The sequence below is a fragment of the Hemiscyllium ocellatum genome, chromosome 2 (assembly GCF_020745735.1).
Source record: "Hemiscyllium ocellatum isolate sHemOce1 chromosome 2, sHemOce1.pat.X.cur, whole genome shotgun sequence".
NCBI lineage: Eukaryota > Metazoa > Chordata > Chondrichthyes > Orectolobiformes > Hemiscylliidae > Hemiscyllium > Hemiscyllium ocellatum.
This window is the reverse complement of record NC_083402.1, coordinates 43,855,333-43,874,773: the sequence shown is the minus strand read 5'-3', so window position 1 is coordinate 43,874,773 and position 19,441 is coordinate 43,855,333. Positions and strand designations below refer to the sequence as shown.

At 45.5% G+C, this 19,441-nt stretch overlaps 1 protein-coding gene across 3 annotated transcripts in view; it reads left to right on the top strand.

Moving 5' to 3' along the window:
- The window catches only part of LOC132822947 (xanthine dehydrogenase-like), a 142,888-nt gene that overhangs the window by 108,054 nt on the left and 15,393 nt on the right, over positions 1-19,441 (top strand). For all 3 annotated transcript variants that reach the window (XM_060836402.1, XM_060836384.1, XM_060836394.1), the window contains 2 exons: positions 6,092-6,225; positions 13,394-13,531. In XM_060836402.1, the coding sequence (XP_060692385.1) occupies positions 6,092-6,225; positions 13,394-13,531 (272 nt within the window). The remainder of the gene's footprint in view (positions 1-6,091; positions 6,226-13,393; positions 13,532-19,441) is intronic.

Below are 19,441 nucleotides of genomic sequence, written 5' to 3'. Positions count from 1 at the left end.
CCTCCGCTACATCGATGACTGTATCGGCGCTGCCTCGTGCTCCCACGAGGAGGTTGAACAGTTCATCAACTTTACTAACACCTTCCATCCCGACCTGAAATTCACCTGGACTGTCTCAGACTCCTCCCTCCCCTTCCTAGACCTTTCCATTTCTATCTCGGGCGACCGACTCAACACAGACATCTATTATAAACCGACTGACTCCCACAGCTACCTGGACTACACCTCCTCCCACCCTGCCCCCTGTAAAAACGCCATCCCATATTCCCAATTCCTTCGTCTCCGCCGCATCTGCTCCCAGGAGGACCAATTCCAACACCGCACAACCCAGATGGCCTCCTTCTTCAAGGACCGCAGATTCCCCCCAGACGTGATCGACGATGCCCTCCACCGCATCTCCTCCACTTCCCGCTCCTCCGCCCTTGAGCCCCGCTCCTCCAACCGCCACCAAGACAGAACCCCACTGGTTCTCACCTACCACCCCACCAACCTGCGCATACAACGTATTATCCGCCGCCATTTCCGCCACCTCCAAACGGACCCCACCACCAAGGATATATTTCCCTCCCCTCCCCTATCAGCGTTCCGCAAGGACCACTCCCTTCGTGACTCCCTTGTCAGATCCACACCCCCCACCAACCCAACCTCCACCCCGGCACCTTCCCCTGCAACCGCAGGAAATGTAAAACTTGCGCCCACACCTCCACACTCACTTCCCTCCAAGGCCCCAAGGGATCCTTCCATATCCGCCACAAGTTCACCTGTACCTCCACACACATCATCTATTGCATCCGCTGCACCCGATGTGGCCTCCTCTATATTGGTGAGACAGGCCGCTTACTTGCGGAACGCTTCAGAGAACACCTCTGGGCCGCCCGAACCAACCAACCCAATCACCCCGTGGCTCAACACTTTAACTCCCCCTCCCACTCCACCGAGGACATGCAGGTCCTTGGACTCCTCCACCGGCAGAACACAACTACACGACGGCTGGAGGAGGAGCGCCTCATCTTCCGCCTGGGAACCCTCCAACCACAAGGTATGAATTCAGATTTCTCCAGCTTCCTCATTTCCCCTCCCCCCACCTTGTCTCAGTCGGTTCCCTCAACTCAGCACCGCCCTCCTAACCTGCAATCCTCTTCCTGACCTCTCCGCCCCCACCCCACTCCGGCCTATCACCCTCACCTTGACCTCCTTCCACCTATCCCACCTCCATCGCCCCTCCCCCTAGTCCCTCCTCCCTACCTTTTATCTCAGCCGGCTTGGCTCTCTCTCTCTTATTCCTGATGAAGGGCTTATGCTCGAAACGTCGAATTCTCTATTCCTGAGATGCTGCCTAACCTGCTGTGCTTTGACCAGCAACACATTTGCAGCTCTAATGGAAACTTGCAGAATACTGAATGGCCTGTACAGAGTAGATGTTAGGAAGATGTTTCCATTGGTAGGAGAGATTAGGACCCGAGGGGACAGCGGTAGAATAAAGGGAAGAGCTGTTAGAATGGAGATAAGGAGAAACTTCTTCAACCAGAGAGTGGTGAATCTATGGAAATCATTGCCACAGAAGGCTGTGGAGGCCAGGTCATTGAGGATATTTAAGACTGAGATTGATAGGTTCTTGATTATAAAGGGAATCAAGGGTTATGGGAGAAAGTGGGAGAATGGGGTTGAGAAACCTATCAACCATGATTTAATGGTAGAGCAGACGCAGTGGGCTGAATGGCTTAATTTCTGTTCCTATGTCTTTTGTCTTATATTTAGCCTTCTCTGTCCTTGGCATTTTTTTCAATTAAACTCAACATACGCTCAAAATGCAGCATCTCATTATTTGATTGGCACTTCTGAACTTATGCTATTTTCAGACACTTCATTTCCTAGCCCCTGCCTTCATATTTTGGAGATGACAGCTGTTGTTGATGCTTTTCTTACATTCTCCCAATATCATTTGTCTCTTACTTGTTGTGCCTTTGCTGTGCATCATTATCCATTTGGACATTTAAACTCTCCTATATCCTTTGCTCTTCCCTCACACCACCCCCCCAACACCGCCCCCCCAACCCCCCCCCCCCCCCCGCCGCCCCTTCTCATTTACCGTGATTCAGTACTTGCTTGAACAATGATGAATTGTTAATGAATTCCAATTCCAACAATGGATCATTGACCTGAAATCTGAACTCGGTCCTTCTCTCCGCTGTTGCTGTCTGAGCTGTTCAGTGTTTTCAGACTTGTCTGATATTTTGTTTGAGCTTCATAGTAAGCTGTACAGTCGACTGGGCAAGACTCAGACAGAGAGAAGAACAGTGAATTTGGGCCAAAGTGGGAATTCAGGGCAGAGGGGGAAAGAGATGCTTTAAGTAGGGTTTCCACCAAGAAATAAAATCTCCAGAGCAACAGATAAGCAGGGCAGGAAATAAGGCACAGAGCAAGAGGCCTATCTGGATTGAGAACAGTAGTGCCGTGATGTCAAGATAGGCAGCTGATTGGTAAGTAGGGTTTGTCAGTATTCCCAATCTTTCAAGTGGAATGTGGGTATTCAGGTTAAGTCTCCAGAACTTTTTCCTGTTAATTTTAACAAATAGCTAGTTTCATTTTCATAAGCCTAAATTTATTCCAATAGTATTCTTATCTATAGTGACTCAGGTATACAGGGGAAAAGGAAGAAGAATGGAAGATGAATAGTTACAGGGGATTCCATAGTCAAGGGATCAAACAGGCATTTCTGTGCTTCAAAGATAGTGTGTTGCCTCCCTGGTGCCATAGTCAAGGATGTCACAGAGTGGCTGCAGAATGTCCTTCTGAGGAAGTCACAGGAGGAGAGTAAACAGATAAAAGTTATTGTCCACCTTTTTTCTGAGAAATAGCTTATTACATTTTCATAGTAAGCCCAAATTTATTCCAACGGTAACAATTATTTTAAGCGCCACCAGATGGCAAGTTAGAGTAGCCAAGTGTAGTTTACATCCTGCTGTCTGTATGATCTACTAAGTCCCAGATAAACACATCTGCAGGGAGTGTCACTGGCTGCATGAGCATGAGTTTCAGGTTTCAGAATTTAAGCAGCAGTTGGAGTCACTATTGTGGATCCATGAGGCAGAGGACTATGTGATGGTATATATCAAGAGATAGTCGTAGTACAGATTAGAAGCGTACAATCAGAGAGGGATTGGGTGATTACTAGGCAGTCTTAGAATACCAGGAAAGTAGTACAGGAGTTTCCTGAGGCTATCATGCCTGCTAATTGGTCATCCATTTTGGAAATTAGTGACGTTGATGGTTTCTCGGGAGAATGCAGTAAGAACGGGTGGATCAGTGAGAGAGAAAAAAGGGAAGAATGAAAGATGAATAGTTACACGGGATTCCATAGTCAAGGGATCAGACAGGCATTTCTGTGATTCAAAGTTGGTGTGTTGCTGCCCTGGTGCCAAGGTCATGAATATCACAAAGTGGCTACAGAATATCCTTCTGTGGAAGTGGCAGGGGAGAAGAAACAGCCAGAAGTCATTGTCCACCTTGGTATCAGTGTATTAGGTAGTAAAAGGGATTAGGTCATGAATACAGATTTCAGGGAGTTAGGAAGGTAGTTAAAAAAAAGAATTTCAAAAACAGTAACCTCAGTGCCATGTGCTAGTGATCAAAAGAAAGGAAGATTGGTTAATGGATGGATTATGAGGCTATAGAGCTGTTTTTTGGGAGGGCATCAGATTTCTGAGGAATTGGATCTGGCTGTGTGGCAGGTGGGTCTGTTTGTGGTGGACTGGTCTCACTCCAATGGGACTGTGACTGATTAGGATGTTTGTTAGTGTTGCTGGGTGGGTTTGCGTTACAGTTTTAGTAAGTGGCAAACTGAAGGATAACTCAAAGTGGAAGGAAACAAAGTTAGTAACAAGAAGTCAAATAAATGCAAGGGAGACTAGAAGGCAGGAGAACACAAAACTGAGCATACTTGATGAAGTCAAAGTGACAAAGTGAAAAGCTGAATGAATGCAACATTCACAACAAGGTAGATGGTTGAAAACACAAATGGAGATGCATGGGGGAAAGGGGAAATTAAAAGATCAAAAAATTGCCTGACATTCCGGACTGTACCAGTTGTCAAATGTTTATTATTTACACCAGTGAGGAGCAAGCTACTCTCCAGACAACCTCAACACCAAACCAAGCAAAACATATGTTTTTTATGCATTTATGCAGCTGTGAAAAGCCAGTTATTAGTAGATTACTTACGCATCCCATCAAGGTCATCATGAGGCTGCGTGATCAGTATATGGACAGCTTTGGGCCATCCCACAATCTCAGGATGTTAACCAGACCCCACCCCACTTAACAATTATCCTTGAGACTTGGGCAGCACGGTGGCACAGTGGTTAGCACTGCTGCCTCACAGCGCCAGGGACCTGGGTTCAATTCCCGCCTCAGGCGACTGACTGTGTGGAGTTTGCACGTTCTCCCCGTGTCTGCGTGGGTTTCCTCTGGGTGCTCCGGTTTCCTCCCACAGTCCAAAGATGTGCGGGTCAGGTGAATTGGGCATGCTAAATTGCCCGTAGTGTTAGGTAAGGGGTATATGTAGGGGTATGGGTGGGTTGCGCTTCGGCGGGTCGGTGTGGACCTGTTGGGCCGAAGGGCCTGTTTCCACACTGTAAGTAATCTAATCTAATCTACTATTCAACCACATTCCAGAATTAGCTCCTGCATCAGTAATACAGCACTCCCCTGCTATTAGCACAAAGATTGAATTTCAACACCAGGAATGCAGTTACATCCCATAATGCCTGTTAACTAATACCCTATTTTGGTAGAGGATTTGCAGCTACATTTTGTAATATACAACTGAAACTTTAAGACTGTTTAAGGTAGAGTCTAATAGATTTCTCATAACTAGCATCATTATGGGGATAGGTGAGTAAAAAGCATTGAGGTGTTTGATTAGCCATGATCAGACTGAATAATGGGACTGGCTTGATGGACTGAATGGTCTACTCCTGTTCCTGTGTGTTACCTTTGTTTCAAGAGTTGGAAGAGTGGAGTTACAAATGAAACTCTATAAAAAGAAAAGATTTCCAATTGTGTAGTTAATCTCTGACCATAGGACCAGCAGCAATGGTTTATGCTCTGTGGGCTCTATTGGAAGTTTAGTTCCTGTTGTCATTCAGGATCGTAGCAGCCTATTTGTAAGTGGCAAACTTTCACAACCAGCAGAGTGATAATGACCAGGCAGCCTATTCCTTTTTGTGGTGCTAGTTGAGGTATAAATATTAGCCAAAGACACTGAGAATTGTGCCCTTGCTGTTATTAAAAATATTCTGGCATCTTTCAAATCCACCTGAAGAGAATGTGCTCTGGACATAAGCCTTGATTTTTGTGCTCAAATTCTGGACAAGGCGTAGAACCAACAATCTTCTGGCACAGAAATAAGGGTGTTACTAAATAGGTCATTTGGAATGCCTACAATTTGTCACATTGCTCAATGTTATGAATCTCTCCAATGTATCACATCCAGTTGGTGCTTCCTTCCAGCTAAACTCTAGCTTCACTCGATCATTTTTTTATGGTGGCTAATCAGTAATGAAGCTGAGGATTTCTTGAACTTGATGAACTTGTTGTATTTCAAACAAAAATGGTCACTCGCAAATGCAGTAGAGAATTAAACTGTGGAGTTTGCTACAACATGGAATTGTTGATGTGATGCACTTAAGAGAAGGCTAGATAAGCAAACAAGAGAAATAGGAATAGAAGAATATGATGATGAGAGATGAATGACCTGTTTTTTGTGCTGTGAAATTAATGTATGTAAATATAAGATACCATTGAGTGAAGGACAGAACTGCAGTATTGAGCTGTCTTTACACTGGACCTGGGCTGTTTCTGTGCTGTTAAGGATTCAGGATCTTATACATTTCCTTCGTAAATGCATTTACAACTACCACATACTTCAATAAACAGATGTTATTAATTTAACATTATTCTTTAGTTAGGAGCTTATAAAAATTTGAGACACCAGGATCTCAAAGGATGATTTGAGAAAATACTGAGCTGCTAGACTATGCTGTATTCACTACTTTTTATCTGGTAAACCTGTGGTTTGGTTTCCTCACAGGGTGTAAAAAATTGTTGTGAGATATTGAAGAAGAGAATGGACCCAGTGAAGGATACTCTTCCACCAGGTACCCCTTGGAAGGATTTGGTGGCTGCCTGTTTTAAAGTCAAAGTGAATTTGACTGCACAATATTGGTGAGTTAACTGAATTAATCAAATAATCCTTACTGAATCTGAATGAATCGTTGAATTCCTACAGTGTGGAAGCAGACCATTCAGCCCATTGAGTAGACACCGACCCTCTGAAGAGCATCACTCCAGACCCACCCCACTATCCTATCCCTAATCCACCAACCTGGCACATCTCTGGACACTCTGGGCAATTTAGCAGAGCCAATCCACCAAACCTGCACCAGTTTAGACTGTGGGAGGAAAGCAGAGCACCTGGAGGAAACTCACACATTCATGGGAAGAATGTACAAATTCCACACAGTCACCCGAGGGTGGAATTAAACGCGGGTCCCTGGCACTGAGGCAGCAGTGATAACCACTGAGCTACTTGCTGCTCCTATGGTGAAGTTACTTTTTACTGTGTATGCTTCTTTAAAAACATACTACTCATATATAAAATGCACAAGCTTGGATTTTGCAGTCAATAACAAGGGAATGTGTTCCACTGGCCTCAAAAAACCCTACCTACAGAAAAGTGATCTCTGTGGTTTGGATTATATCTTTTCTGACATTAGTTTGAATAGTGCACCAGGTCAAAGAATGTCTAAGTGTCCAGCAACAATGATACAGGTAGTTCTTCTATAATGTGATGGTTGCATTCTAGTGCAATGCTGCGTACTAGGAATTAAGGAGCAAGGAATTAAGGGCTACGGGGAGAATGCGGGTAAATGGAGTTGAAATGCCCATCAGCCATGATTGAATGGCGGAGTGGACTCGATGGGCCGAATGGCCTTCCACTCCTATGTCTAATGGTCTTATAGAAAAATTGCACTCCATAAACAGCATTCAAAGTGTTGGTGATGTAATTGGATTACAGTCAACATTAGTTTTAAAAGTTTGCACTTTAGAAACAGTGTCACCAATTAGCCTCTCGCATTATAGTGAATTTGCGTTACCTAATCGTGCATTATAGCAGAACAGTCTGTATGGTCTAACAAGGGGAGCGGCCAGCTGTGAGGATTTTTCACAGACAGCCAACCTGAAATTAAATGCACTAATTGTCTTTCACTTCTCATTTATTTATAAGAAAGCAAAATAAATTATTGTGTATGAAGTTATTGGAATCTGATTTATCATATTATTGTTGGGAGAGCTGGTGGTGTGGTGGTAATGTCTTTGGATTCACAATCTAATTCTCACTATGGCTGCTGGTCCTTAAATTCAATTAATAAATTTAGAATATGAAGTCTCCGTAATAGTGACCATACCAAGTATTTTTGATTGTTGTTAATATTATCTCAGGAAGGAAATTAACCTCCTAAAGAAGAGTTATACCTGAAACATCGACTTCTCCTGATGCTGCCTGGCCTGCCGTGTTCTTCCAGCCTCCTGCCTGTTTACTCTGAAATGTTTTAGAAGGCTACTCAGTTCAAGGGCAATTAGAAATTAGAAGAATTTATAATTATCATTATAAAAATGCCTCTTAAAATCATAAAACAACTTGTTTTAAAAACTTATATTTGTTACCAAAGAGTGAAATATTGATATTCCACAAATGTGAAGCTAGTTTTGCAAGACCAAAGAAGTTGTATAGTAGTTATCTCTTTCTCTCGGCATTAAAATGATATATATAAGCCAATAACAAGATGCAGTTTTTTCAATATTATAATCATGTTGCAGCATCCAGCTGAAGGTCTTGAGAGTTTCAGGGATGAATAATTGACTGTATTGAGTTACGAAAAGCACTTTCTGAACTTTGATGTTAAATAGAATATATACAGACTAGAGACTTGATGTCTGTTTCAGAGGAGTAATGATGATGAATACTGATAGTGGCCTGCTGTGCTTTGACCAGCAACACATTTGCAGCAGAGATGAATACTGATAGTCTGAGCATTATTATAACTGTTGTGGTTCTGTTCGCCGAGCTGGGAATTTGTGTTGCAGACGTTTCGTCCCCTGTCTAGGTGACATTCTCAGTGCTTGGGAGCCTTCTGTGAAGCACTTCTGTGATGTTTCCTCCAGCATTAATAGTGATTAGTATCTGCCCCTTCCGGTTGTCAGTTCTAGCTGTCCGCTGCAGTGGCCGGTATATTGGGTCCAGGTCGATGTGCTTATTGATTGAATCTGTGGATGAGTGCCATGCCTCTAGGAATTCCCTGGCTGTTCTCTGTTTGGCTTGTCCTATAATAGTAGTGTTGTCCCATATTATACTATTATAGGACAAGCCAAACAGAGAACAGCCAGGGAATTCCTAGAGGCATGGTACTCATCCACAGATTCAATCAATAAGCACATCGACCTGGACCCAATATACCGGCCACTGCAGCGGACAGCTAGAACTGACAACTGGAAGGGGCAGATACAAACCACTACAAATGCCGGAAGAAACGTCACAGAAGCGCTTCACAGGAGGCTCCCAAGCACTGAGGATGTCACCTAGACAGGGGATGAAATGTCTGCAACACAAATTCCCAGCTCGGCGAACAGAACCACAACAGCGAGCACCCGAGCTACAAATCTTCTCACAAACTTTGAAATTATTATAAATGCAAGGAATGGGCCACTGTGTGCTTAAAATCTAGGTTCAGATGTACTTTATATTGAAATATGTTCACAGTACTGTCTTTTTTATTTTGCTCCTTCAATTCTTTACATAATTAACATATTGAACTATATTTTTGACATGTTAGAAGTAGCAATTGTCCGTATGCTAAATCCAGATTAGCATAACACCTGTTCACTTTAACTCACAAACATTTATAGAGTCATAAAGATGTACAGCACAGAAACAAAGCCTTCGGTCCAAACCGTCCAAGCCAACCAGCCATCCAAACCAATCTAGTCCAACCTGCCAGCACCCAGTCCATATCCCTCCAAAACCTTCCTATTCATATACCCATCCAAATGCCTTTTAAATGTTGCAATTGTACCAGCCTTCACCACTTCCTCTGGCAGCTCATTCCATACATGTACCACCCTTTGCATGAAAACGTTGCCCCTTAGGTCTCTTTTATTTTTTTCCCCCCCCTCACCCTAAACCTATGCCTTCTAGCTCTGGACTCACCCATTTATCCTATCCATGCCCCTCATAATTTTGTAAACCTCTATAAGGTCACCCCTCAGCCTCCGACAGTCCAGGGAAAACAGCCCCAGCCTGTTCAGCCTCTCCCTACAGCTCAAATACTCCTACCCTGGCAACATTCTTGTAAATCTTTTCTGAACCCTTTCAAGTTTCGCAACATCTTTCCGATAGGAAGGAGACCAGAATTGCAAGCAACATTCCAACAGTTGCCTAACCAATTTATCTGAATTAAACTCCATCTGCCATGTATCAGCCCATTGGCCATCTGGTCAAGATCCTGTTATAATCTGAGGTAACCTACTTTACTGTCCACTACACCTCCAATTTTGGTGTCATCTGCAAACTTACTAACTGTACCTCTTATGCTCACATCCAAATCATTTATATAAATGACGAAAGTAGAGGACCCAGCACCGATCCTTCTGGCACTCCACTGGTCACAGGTCTCCAGTCTGAAAAACAACCCTCCACCACCACCCTCTGTCTTCTACCTTTGAGCCAGTTCTGTATCCAAATGGCTAGTTGTCCCTGTATTCCATGAGATCTGACCTTGCTAACCAATCTCCCATGGGGAACCTTGTCGAACGCCTTACGTCCATATAGATCACATCTCCCGCTCTACCATCATCAATCCTCTTTGTTACTTCTTCAAAAAACTCATTCAAGTTTGTGAGATATGATTTCCCATGCACAAAGCCATGTTGACTATCCCTAATCAGTCCTTGCTTTTCCAAATACATGTACATCCTGTCCCTCAGGATTCCCTCCAACAACTTACCCACCACCAACATCAGGCTCACTGGTCTACATTTCCCTGGCTTAACCTTACCACCCTTTTTAAACAGTGGCAGCACATTTGCCAACCTTCAGTCTTCCGGCATCTCACCTGTGACTATTGATGATACAAATATCTTATTAGCTTCAAAAACTATGGGCAATTTAACATGGCCAATTCACCTGATCTGCACATCTTTGGACTGTGGGAGGAAATTGGAGCACCTGGAGGAAACCCACGCAGACACAAGGAAAATGTGCAAACTCCACACAGACAGTCACCCAAGGCTGGAATCAAACCTGGGACTCTGGTGCTGTGAGGCAACAGTGCTAACCACTAAGCCACCATGCCACATAGCTTGTTCCCTCATCAGTTCCATTCCATACTGTTCAAGAAAGCTATCATGGATAAACTCAATGAACCCCTCTTCAAGACTACCCTGACTGAGCTGGTTTGACCCATAGATGTGTAGATGAAAATCCTCCATGATAATTGCTATCCTATTTTTACAGGCATTATTTATTTATTCATTCATTACGCTCCCCAATGTGATGTTATGATTTGGTGACTTATAGACTATGCCTATCAGTGACTTTTTCTTCTTAGAATTTCTAATTTCCACCCAAATGGATTCAACTTTATTCTCCGTAGAACCTTTATCATCTCTCAGCACCTCTCTGATGCCATCCTTGAATATCAGAGCTACACCAGCTCCCTTACCTCCCTGTCTGTCCTTCCGAAGCTGATAAATCTAGTAGAAAAGGAATTGCCTCCTGACTAGATAGTTATGAATTGAAAATTTTTTGAGTTATTGATTGGTGTTCTGTTTGGAAATAATCATTGAATATAATGTAAAAGTATCACCAAAAATTATCTTTTTGAGAGATTATTTAAGCTACTGCAGGTATATATTTTAACCTAGCAGCAGCCACACTGAGGTGGTGTTAATGTGACTTGCACCTTGCATTCCCAGCAGTGACACAATGGCCATGATGTTTGATTTGGTTTATTATTTTCACATGTACCTTGGCACAGTTTCATTTTCTGTGCAGTGCAGGCAGATCATACCATACAAAGTGCTTTAGGGTAGTAGTACAAAGCAAAGAATGCAATGTTACAGCTGCAGGGAAGGTGCACAAAGAATGAAATCAACGTTAAATTTAGAATTTGCGAGGTCCATTCATAAGTCTAATAACAGTGGGGAAGAAGCTGTTCTTGAATCTGTCAGTAGGCATGTTTAAGCTTTTGTATATTCTGCCTGATGGAAGAGGTAGGGATCTGGAGGAAGCATCGTCAAGGCTGAACTATGATCCTGAAATGTCGGTGCAGTCGTTACACCAACAGTTACGCAGAGGGAGAATCACCCTGTGCTACTGGCACTTGGAGGATTGCAGGAGACTTTATTTGTATTGAAAGGGAGGAACAGCAATGACAGACGTGTACTGTCTCTCATGTAGAAAATATAGAGTGACACAGCCAGTCCTGTGGCACACTTGTGGTCATTGCTCAGTTGGTGGTTGCCATGGAGAGATAGGCCCAGCTCCCTCATGGGGATGCTGGAGAGTCACAAACACATCTACTCCATCACCTTATTCCTTGGTCTTCAGGACCAAGGCAAGGCGACAGTGAGATGAGGAGTCTTTACCCCAATCCAGGCTGCCTTAATCTTGCAAAGATATGGGGTGTGCTAAGAGGTGTCCAGCCAGTGGACACATGCACCTTGACAGTTTCCAATCAGAGCACTGCGGAGGTGACTGAGATCTCTGCCTCCACTCTGCCTCTCCAATCCTTGGAATATCAGGCCAAGACTCTGCCAAGAAGACTTTCGGCATATGCGTCCTGTTCAGACACAAATACCTCTGGGTTCACCTGAGCAAATTTCCAAGATTAGTGAGCTCCACAACAGAGCAGGCTTCCTCCACCCCACCTGCAGAATAGGATAGCTTACTGTAGCACAAAGGGAAGGAGAGGACAAGGAAATTATACTGCGGGCATGTGGAGGCCAGAGCTGATGATGCAATGGAAATAGTTTGTTTTATATCAAAATGTTTGTTTTTCACCTTTGTGGTTGTCATGTCTCTGTATAAGGCTTAGGTGGCCGTTGCACCCTGTGGCATCACTCCTTGGGCATGCAAAATGGCTGTAGGTCTACGATTTACACTAATTATATCATGTAAAAGCAGAAGTGGCAATGCGTTGGCATGGCGTTGGTTCACTCTGACCCCAGTGCCCTCCCCTCCTTCAGATTCCTAGCTGTTCAGGTGGTTTTGTGCGCAAGAACATTACTTTCCCCATTGTGATGTCACTTTGGCCGTGCAGCACTCGAAGAGGGTCAGTGTTACAGAATGGCCAGGCTCTAGGCTCCCCACATATCTGTATCACCAACATATCATGTGTTCATGCCCAATGTTCTTACCCATAATATCCAGTGACTGCCTACAGATACGGCCCATCCCTCAGATGAGGTTCACTTATCCTGTCCATTATGTGGAAACCTCGATTATCCAAAGGCCACAGGCAGGGAGAATTTTGTTTAGTTAATTGAATCAAATGCCAGATAACATAGTTTAGCCGTGCATCGAGACCTTGCGACTTTGTTTGGATAATCCAAAATTCGAATAATTGAATGCCAGATAATTGAGGTTCCTCTGTATTTTGCATGTGTTTCATAACTGATATGAAAATGAGTGGTGCTCTGTCACTGCTTTCAGCCTCAGCATTAACATGCTGCTCAAACATTAAACATCACCCACTGTTTCCTAATTGTCCCTATCATGAACCTCACACACTTCACAACTCCCAGTCATCACATGAGAGACATGCATGCATCTCCATCTACCCATTTTGTCTGGATTCTGTGAGAGGTTTTCCCAACAGCTAGTTTGTTTGTAGAGGTTGGAAAGAGGTGAGTTGAGCTGTCGGCAAGTGTTTAGGTCAAGAGTGTGGTACTGGAAAAGCACAGCAGGTCAGGCAGCATCCGAGGAGCAGAAAAATTGATGTTTCAGGCAAAAGGCCTTCATCTGGAAAGGCCTTCATCAACAAGTGTGAATGTCAATCGATTGGCTATTTGCCATTGCCCGGGGAGAAATTCACCACACTGCTTGTTAAAAGTGTAAAAAACATGGGTAAAACCTTTATTAGATTCTACCCTTTGTCTCCTTTTCTTCAATGGTGGGTTAATATATTTTCCCATTTTTAATATCAAAAGCATGACTATTTATTGTATTTTTTTAAATCATTGTACATATAATTATCAAAACATCCACTGTGCAGTATATTTTTTGAAAAAAATGAAGTACAATCATTAATCACACTGTAATTCATTTGTGCAGGGTGTCTTGTGAGCCAAGCCACATCGGTGTCCCTCAATATCATTCATATGGAGTGACTGTGGCAGAGGCTGAACTTGACGTCCTGACTGGCGAGAACCAGATTAATCAAGTGGACATGCTCTTTGACTGCGGTGAAAGGTACTTACTTCCTAAAGATTCATTTTACAGCCTTCTCTCTCCAATCCTCGCAACATCTTCCTTCAGCTTCCCCTCTTTCACTTTCCTTTGCCCCTCCTGCCAATCAAGCACCCTGAGCAATCCTCTCCTTGAGGGTCTGATTTTCACATTTTCCATATGGAAATTAGGAGCCAGGAATTTGCTAGTCGATCCTTCCACTGCTTCCAAAGTAATACAGGAGTACAATGTTAGTATTTTGCATTACAATGTCAGCTACATACGGTTGTGGAAATCAATGGTTGTGATTTTCCATTTAGACATTCCTCGAAATAGGAGACTTATTGAAAATATAATTCAACCAAGGTTATTAAAACATCAGTTGTGCCCTGTACAATAAAGTGTAGCTCAGCAGTATATTTTAGAAAGCGCAAGGGCTTCGATCACTGATCCCTGGGATACTCCACTGTAAACCTTCCTCCAGTCCAAAAAAAACAAGAATTAGTCAATACTTTCTGTTTACTGTGACTCAGCCAATTTTGTGGCTGTGCCTTCCACGCCATTGGTCTCACAGGTCTGTTGTGCAACACTTTACCAAAAGCCCTTTTTTGAAATTTCATGTAAACTGCATCAAAAGTATTATCCTCGTCAACCCAACAAGCTCAAACAATTTAATTAAACACAATTTTCTTTTAGCAAATTGGTGCTGGCTTTACTTACTAATCAACATTTGTCCATTTGTCTTGAATTATTTTTTTTTTGCCTCATTCGCACTCCCAAAGTTAATGAGACTGGACTCCTCCTAGCAGAGCGCTTCAGGGAACATCTCTGGGACACCTGCACCAATCAACCACACCGCCCTGTGGCCCAACATTTCAACTCCCCCTCCCCCTCTGCCGAGGACATGGAGGTCCTGGGCCTCCTTCACCGCCGCTCACTCACCACCAGACGCCTGGAGGAAGAACGCCTCATCTTCCGCCTCAGAACACTTCAAACCCAGGGCATCAATGTGGACTTCAACAGTTCCCTCATTTCCCCTTCGCCCATCTCACCCTAGTTCCAAACTTCCAGCTCAGCACTGTCCCCATGACCTTTCCTATTTGCCTATCTTCTTTTCCACCTATCTACTCCACCCTCCCCCCGCCCCTGACCTATCACCTTCATCACCCCAACTCACCTATTGTACTCTATCCTACTCTCTCCCCACCCCCACCCTCCTCTAGCTTATCTCTCCATGCTTCAGTTTCTCTGCCTTTATTCCTGATGAAGGGCTTTTGCCCAAAACGTCGATCTTACTGCTCCTCAGATGCTGCCTGAACTGCTGTGCTCTTCCAGCACCACTAATCCAGAATCTGGTATCCAGCATCTACAGTCATTGTTTTTACCTCATTGATTTTAGCCCTATTGGGAATACTCTTGCAAGGATGCCTGCCTTGAAGAAGTTTTCCTCCTCTCTCTACAAGAATCTCAGGGAGTCCCTCTCCCATTGCAACACCCAGGTTATTTCCTCTGCCCTGAAGCTCTTCAACTATGTCCTGAAACAAACTCACTACCACAGCCACATTTGCTTCCTCAGTGTCTGCCTCCGTAACCAACTCATCCCACACGGACTCCGGATCACCTTTATACCAAACATGAGCAACAGTACAGACTACAGATTCAAAAACACCAGCAACAGTTCTCCTTCAAGATCCTCTGCTCCACACTTGCAGCAATGCGCCGGTACCTAACCTCTCTACAGTCACCCCTGCCTCAGCTGAAGGCCACACTCTCTCAGAATTGCAAAGGACCCACTCTGTACTATATCCTCAGGAGAATTCATACTCTCAACAAACAGTATTTCAACTCCATCTCAAACATCAAAAACTTCTTTCTACCCACCTCCATAACCAACACTCCTCAAACATTTCAGAAGATTCCCCCGGCCTCTGGACCTGCTCGGACACCATTAGCCATGTGGCTGGTGCAGCTGCCACCCCCACACAGATTTATGATGCCACTTCTGGCCCCATCATGGCCACTCCCACAACACTTCCGCCCCTCACAATTCCTCATGCATCACACATGACATCACTTCCGCCCTTCACATCATTGTTGATGTCACACGCTCAGTGGCTTCCGCCACCCCGACTGCCGTGTCTGCCACCACTTCCGCTCCCACAGCCACTCACCTGCATTCTGCTGACACGCCTCCGACAGATCCCACTGTCACCATTCCCGGCCCCCAGAACCCTGAGGGGAACACCACCCCTGCTCATGACTCCACCCTCATTCCCCCCACCATCACACCCACTCCAGTTAAGGCTCTGCCCCCACTCTCAGCTCCACACCCACACCAGATCCCAGCTCCCAGCCCTGCCAAGTTTTCACCATCCCTCCAGACCTTTCCCTCACTGAGGACGAACGATCGGTCCTTAGCAAAGGACTCACCTTCATCCCTCTCCGTCCACGCATCAATGAATTTAATACACGCTGTGATGTCAAACACTTCTTCCGCCACCTCCGCCTCCGAGCTTACTTTCACAATCAGGACTCCTGCCCACCCTCCGAGGACCCTCTCGCCCACCTCCAACACACTGCATCCACCTGGACATCCTGAACTGGCCTATTACCTGCCCTCAACCTCTTCATTTCCAACTACCATGGGATATTAACTGCCTCAACCTGTCTACCCCCCTCCCCACTCCAACTGCTCACCCTCACAACGCGCAGCCCTCCAATCCCTCTGTTCCAATCCCCACCTCACCATCAAGCCAGCAGATAAAGGGGGTGCATTGGTAGTCTGGCGCACTGACCTCTACACCGCTGAAGCCAAACGGCAACTCGAGGACACCTCTTCTTACCGCCCCCTCGACCATGACCCCACCCCCCATCACCCAACCATCATCTTCCAGACCATACAGAACCTCATCACCTCAGGAGATCTCCCACCCACAGCTTCCAACCTCATAGTCCGGGAACCCCGCACTGCCTGGTTCTACCTCCTTCCCAAGATCCACAAGTCTGACCACCCCAGCCGACCCATTGTCTCAGCATGCTCCTGCCCCACTGAACTCATCTCTACCTACCTCGACACTCCCCAGGAACTCCCCACATACGTTCGAGACACCACCCACGCCCTCCAAGTCCTCCAAGACTTGCGCTTCCCCGGCCCCCAATGCCTCATCTTTACCATGGATATCTAATCCCTCTACACCTCCATCCACCATGACCAGGGCCTCCAAGCCCTCCATTTTTTCCACTCCCGATGTCCCCAACAGTCCCCTTCCACAGACACTCTCATTCGTTTGGCCGAACTGGTCCTCATCCTTAACAATTTCTCTTTTGAATCCTCCCACTTCCTCCAGACCAAAGGGGTAGTCATGGGCACACATATGGGCCCCAGCTATGCCTGTCGCTTTGTTGGCTACATAGAACAATTGATCTTCCGCAATTACACCGGCACCACTCCCCACCTCTTCCTCCGCTAAATTGATGACTGCATTGGCACCACCTCGTGCTCCCGCGAGGAGGTTGAGCAATTCATCAACTTCACCAACACATTCCACCCTGACCTTAAATTTCCTGGACCATCTCTGACACCTCCCTCCCCTTCCTGGACCTCTCCATCTCCATTAATGACGACCGACTTGACACTGACATTTTTTACAAACCCACCGACTCCCACTGCTACCTGGATTACATCTCTTCCCACCCTACCTCTTGCAAAAACGCCATCCCAATTCCTCTGTCTCCGCTGTATTTGCTCCCAGGAGGACCAGTTCCAGCACAGAACACACCAGATGGCCTCCTTCTTTAGAGACTGCAATTTCTCTTCCCACATGGTTAAAGATGCCCTCCAATGCATCTTGTCCACATCCCGCACCTCCGCCCTCAGACCCCACCTCTCTAACCGTAACAAGGATAGAAAACCTTCCACCCTACCAACCTTTGCATAAACCAAATCATCCGCCGACATTTCTGCCACCTCCAAAAAGACCCCACCACCAGGGATATATTTTCCTCCCCACTCCTTTCCACCTTCCACAAAGACCGTTCCCTCCGTGACTACCTGGTCAGGTCCACGCCCCCCTACAACCCACCCTCCCATCCTGGCACCTTCCCCTGCCACCTCAGGAACTGCAAAACCTGCGCCCACACCTCCTCCCTCACCTCCATCCAAGGCCCTAAACATTGGGGAGACTGGACGCTTCCTAGCAGAACGCTTTAGGGAACATCTCCGGGACACCCGCACCAATCGACCACCCCATCCCTTGGCCCACATCCATCAAAGTTTTACTGCACATCCACTAATATAATTTATTGTATCCGTTGCTCTCTATGCGGTCTCCTCTACAGTGGACAGACTGGACGCCTCCTAGAAGAACGCTTTAGGGAACATCTCCGGGACACCCGCACCAATCAACCACCCCATCCTGTGGCCCAACATTTCAACTCCCCCTCCCACTCTGCCGAGGACATGGAGGTCCTGGGCCTCCTTCACCGCCGCTTCCTCACCACCCGACGCCTGGAGGAAGAAGGCTACATCTTCCGCCTCGGAACACTTCAACCCCAGGGCATCAATGTGGATTTCAACGTTTCCTCATTTCCCCTTCCCCCACCTCACCCTAGTTCCAAACTTCCAGCTCAGCACTGTCCCCATAACTTGTCCTACCTGCCTATCTTCTTTTCCACCTATCTACTCCACCCTCCCCCTGCCCCCGACCTATCACCTTCATCCCCTCCCCCACTCACCTATTGTACTCTATGCTACTTTCTCCCCACCCCTACCCTCCTCTAGCTTATCTCTCCACGCTTCAGGCTCTCTGCCTTTATTCCTGATGAAGGGCTTTTGCCCGAAACATCTATTTTACTGCTCCTCGGATGCTGCCTGAACTGCTGTGCTCTTCCAGCACCACTAACCCAAATTTAACTGCCTAGTCTATAGCCGAGGGGATAGTCTTTACAGTCTTTTGTTGAACATAGGTGTAACATTGAAAATTCTCTCGTCCGCTGATAATGAGGTCTTGTGCTGCAGTGGCAGTATCCCTACCTTTGGGCTGGAAACTCCAGTTTCGAGTCCCATGCCAGGACTTGTTGCCCATGGCAGGTGCACTTGCAATGGCCACAAGGTTAATTATCAACGTATATGCTTCTCAGATAGTTGATGGCAGGCAGTTAGAGAAGGACAGTCTCCTGGTCAATTATGCTGCAAAGCAAACCACTTCAACTCTTTGTGCATAAGCATGAGCCAATCCAATGGAAGTCTATGATCCAGCCGTCAGGATTGACGAAAAGGCATACAATTCTGGCATCAGCTTATGAGTCTTAGTACAGTTGATGTATTCCAATATCTCCACTTTATCGATTATAAATGTTTCAAGATGTCAAAAATTACCTGCTCTTTCACTGTGGCCCATAGAATGGAAGGCAAAGTTTGCTTACAACCTGTTCCCATATCCAAGAGTCATAAAGGTCCTACACATTGGGAACAGGGTTAGGAATCCTGGAATTATATCTGCCCATCATTTCCCAGCACATTACTCATCCCCATTCTGATATTGATGGAGACATAAAATCCATGGACACAGTGTATCCCAAATCAGCTCATCATGTTCTGAGCTGTTGCCAGTAACATTAGTACTGTCATCAGCAGTAATGTTATTCAGAAAAGGTTAACTTTTAAGAAGTACCACTCACCTTACTTTCTAATAAGATTATTTCCTACGATGTCATGATGAAAGAACTGCAGCCAGAATGATGTGTTGCAAGGTGCCACAAACAGTAAGGATATGTAACTAAATCAATAGTGAGTTTTGAGAAGATTTGTAGCTCAGGTTGAGGTTCTGGATGTAGGTTTGCTCGCTGAACTGGAAGGTTCATTTTCAGACATTTTGTCACCATACTAGGTAACATTGTCAGTGAGTAAAAAGTGAGGTCTGCAGATGCTGGAGA